Source organism: Crocuta crocuta, unplaced genomic scaffold (genome assembly GCF_008692635.1).
Source record: "Crocuta crocuta isolate KB4526 unplaced genomic scaffold, BGI_CrCroc_1.0 scaffold15, whole genome shotgun sequence".
Taxonomy (NCBI): domain Eukaryota; kingdom Metazoa; phylum Chordata; class Mammalia; order Carnivora; family Hyaenidae; genus Crocuta; species Crocuta crocuta.
Genome location: NW_027530508.1, coordinates 3,631,662 through 3,634,522, shown reverse-complemented (window position 1 = coordinate 3,634,522; position 2,861 = coordinate 3,631,662). Strand labels below are relative to the sequence as shown.

The 2,861-nt window shown below is 56.6% G+C and overlaps 1 protein-coding gene across 1 annotated transcript in view; it reads right to left on the bottom strand.

The window, feature by feature from the left end:
• The window catches only part of RSPO4 (R-spondin 4), a 33,761-nt gene extending 30,944 nt beyond the window's left edge, over window positions 1-2,817 (bottom strand). Inside the window, exon 1 of the mRNA XM_077767055.1 lies at window positions 2,739-2,817. Within this exon, the coding sequence (XP_077623181.1) occupies window positions 2,739-2,817 (79 nt within the window). The remainder of the gene's footprint in view (window positions 1-2,738) is intronic.
• Between the last annotated feature and the right edge of the window lie 44 nt (window positions 2,818-2,861).

The window sequence follows — 2,861 nt, the reverse complement described above, 5'->3', positions numbered from 1 at the left end:
GGCGCCCCCGGGGGGGGGCGGGGGGGCGGGGAGCCTGCTGGGTCCTGCAGAGCCGCGCCGAAGGCTGAGGCTAAGGACTGAGCGCAGAGGAGAGGCTGGGGAAGTCAGGGGAGGGGCACCCCTCCACCCTGGCAGCTGTGCACCCTGGCATCTCCAAGCTGCCTAACGCAGGGCCTGTAGCACTTGTCGAATGAACAAGTGAAGGAATGGACGAAGCACGGCCAATACCCAGGGGCCTTTGTGACCCACTCTCCTGAAGTTTAGAGGAAAATGTCAAAGCTGGTAAGACCCTCAGGGATGTCCTGTGGAGTCTTCCAAGCAGCCGTCTTACAAAAAATGGCCTCTGCTGCGTAATTAGTTTGGAAAAGGTCCTGCTGTCTACTCCCGACGCTTCACCATAAATGCTCTGGTAAGTCCTGCAGTCAAGAAATCTGCTAAACCAAGCACTTCCCAAACCTATATGGCCAGGATTCCTATAACCACCCAGCGTAATATGCTACGGGATCCTACCTCTCACCCCCATCCCAGGGCCAGTGGGGAAACTGATGTAGGTAGGAGTGGGGGGAGTCCACTCGGCCAAAGTCATGCAGTACAAAGGGAGCCAGGGTGGGACTGAAGTCCAAGGCTCTCTCCACTGCACCTGCATGGTAAGGTGAGCCCCAGGCCTTTCCCTGGAGATGCCGGATGGGGGAGCATGTTCGTGTCCCATACACAAGATGTCAACTGCTTCAGGAAGGGGCGTCAAGAGCCCCCTTGCCAAACAGGGGCAGCGTCAGGAGCTGCCATGCCCAATTCCTCACCAAGCCACTGGATGGGGAAAGGGATTGGAAGTTTTCTTTTTATTTATTCTGTGTGTGTGTGTGTATCTGTCTTTTTAGGACCGTGAAGCATCTTAAAGATCTCCCAAACCAGCTCCTCTTCAGATAGGGAAACTGAGGCTCGGGGAGGGAAAACCAACACAGCTCAGGAGACCTCCTGCCAGATGGATCAGGATTCGAGCCTGATTTGCTACTTACCTGCTGTGCAACCCTGTACAAGTCAATTTCCCTCTCTGAATCCTCATCCAGATACTAAGTGCCTCCCACCCCAGTAGGCTGTTGTGAGTAGCCAGGGACGCCATGGGCAGGAAATGAAGATGACTAATCCTTATAAGTGCCCACTAGGAGCCTGTGTACTTGGCTACTCCCTTAACATACACCCTAATTCATTCAGTCTTTCCCCACATCTGCCTTGTGAGTTAGATACTTCAGATTCCTATTCTTGTTTTAGAGAGGAGTTAAAGTTTTTTATCTTTATTTCTTTGGTCTCTTTTAAAACGGAGAAAAATCTGAGAGAATTTCTAAAAGAACCTCAGGTGGGGAAACCCAGGCTCAGAGAGGCAAAGTGACTTCCCCAAGGTCACTCAGCTGGTAACGGGGGAAGCCGGGATTTGGACGCAGGCAGGCGGACAGCAGAACCCATAGACTCAGCCACGATACGAGGGCCATCCCCAGAGGACCATGAGGTCCCAGACTTGCCCTGGCTTACCTGAAGCCCACCCACGTCTCCTCCCCTCCGGGCCCCTCCATTCAGTAACACCAGAGATTGGAGCCCTCTGGGCCAGGCTCCCTGCCCCATCCAATCCCAGCTCCCATTTCTCCCACAGCCCCTCTGCTTCCTGTTCCACTCCAGCTGTGACTGCGTCTGTGCCCGGCGTTTCACTCAAGTGGATTAGAAGGCCCTAGAGTGCAGACTCTCTTTTTTATCCCCATGTAGCCTTCCTCAGACCTAACACCACAGCTGGAAAGGAAGACACTGGGTCTTCCGCTCACCTGCCGGACAACTTAGCAAAGTTACCTAACCCGCCTGAGCCCTGGCATCAGCTGTAGGCTGGATGCAGTGGGGTCTCCCTTGGTAAAGGAAATCCTTGGCACCACGGCTGGGATCCCAAGGTTGGTTCAGACTGGCACCATTTCGGGAGGAGACTTGCTCGCCTGCTTGCCCTCCTCAGCCCCAGTCTCTGCCAGCCCCCACTCTGCAGGGACGGCCTCAAACCCACCTCCCAAGGACGTTCTGACTCTCACAGTGAGGATGCAAGTGTCCCCTCTGTGTCCCCGGTTCGCTTATAGTCTGAACCTTGGGTTATCTTCTTAGCGTTCCTAGGAGGTCAAGATGGAGAACCTGGGGGAGCCCTGGGATTTCTTCCAGGTCATCCTAGAATCAATGGACTTGAACTCACGTCTCAGATCTCCTTGAATTCACAAAGCTCATGTCCTTAGCAAAGGGGGAGTCCACTGAGAATCGCTGCCTTCCGGGAGGTGACCAGAGTCAGGGTCAATGGTGGGACTGAGTCTGGGGCATCTGGACGCCTAGCCCTGGGGCTGTACATGTCTTCCCCTGGCTCAGCATGGATACTTGGCATGGCTTCGAAGCCAGTCATTCTGTCCCCTAGTCCCAGTATCCTGGGCTTCCCATCTCTGCACAGAGCCACCCTCCTTCTCAGCAATGCTGCAGCTCTGGGGAGCGGGTCAGTGCGCGAGCCCTAGCAGCCCCTTCCTTCCTTGGAGAGCCTCCTCGGGCCAGCTTGCTCCACAGGCACCCTGGAGGCTCAGTCTCCCCATCTGTAAAGTGGGACCGACGGCTGTCTCTGGAGGAGTCAGCGGCCCCGGACGCCGGCCACCAGCCAGCTGTCCCAAGGGCCATCTCCCTGTCTGCCCCGCTGCGTGCGACCTGACACCCGGCCCGCTGCCGCCTCGTACCTTGCTTCTTCCTTCGGTTCAGGGGGATCATGCTGGCGGCGTGAGCGAAGAGCAGCAACAGGCAGAGTGGCGCCCGCATCTGGGCAGCCTGGTCGGGGCGGGCGCGCGGGGGCTCCCCGGGAG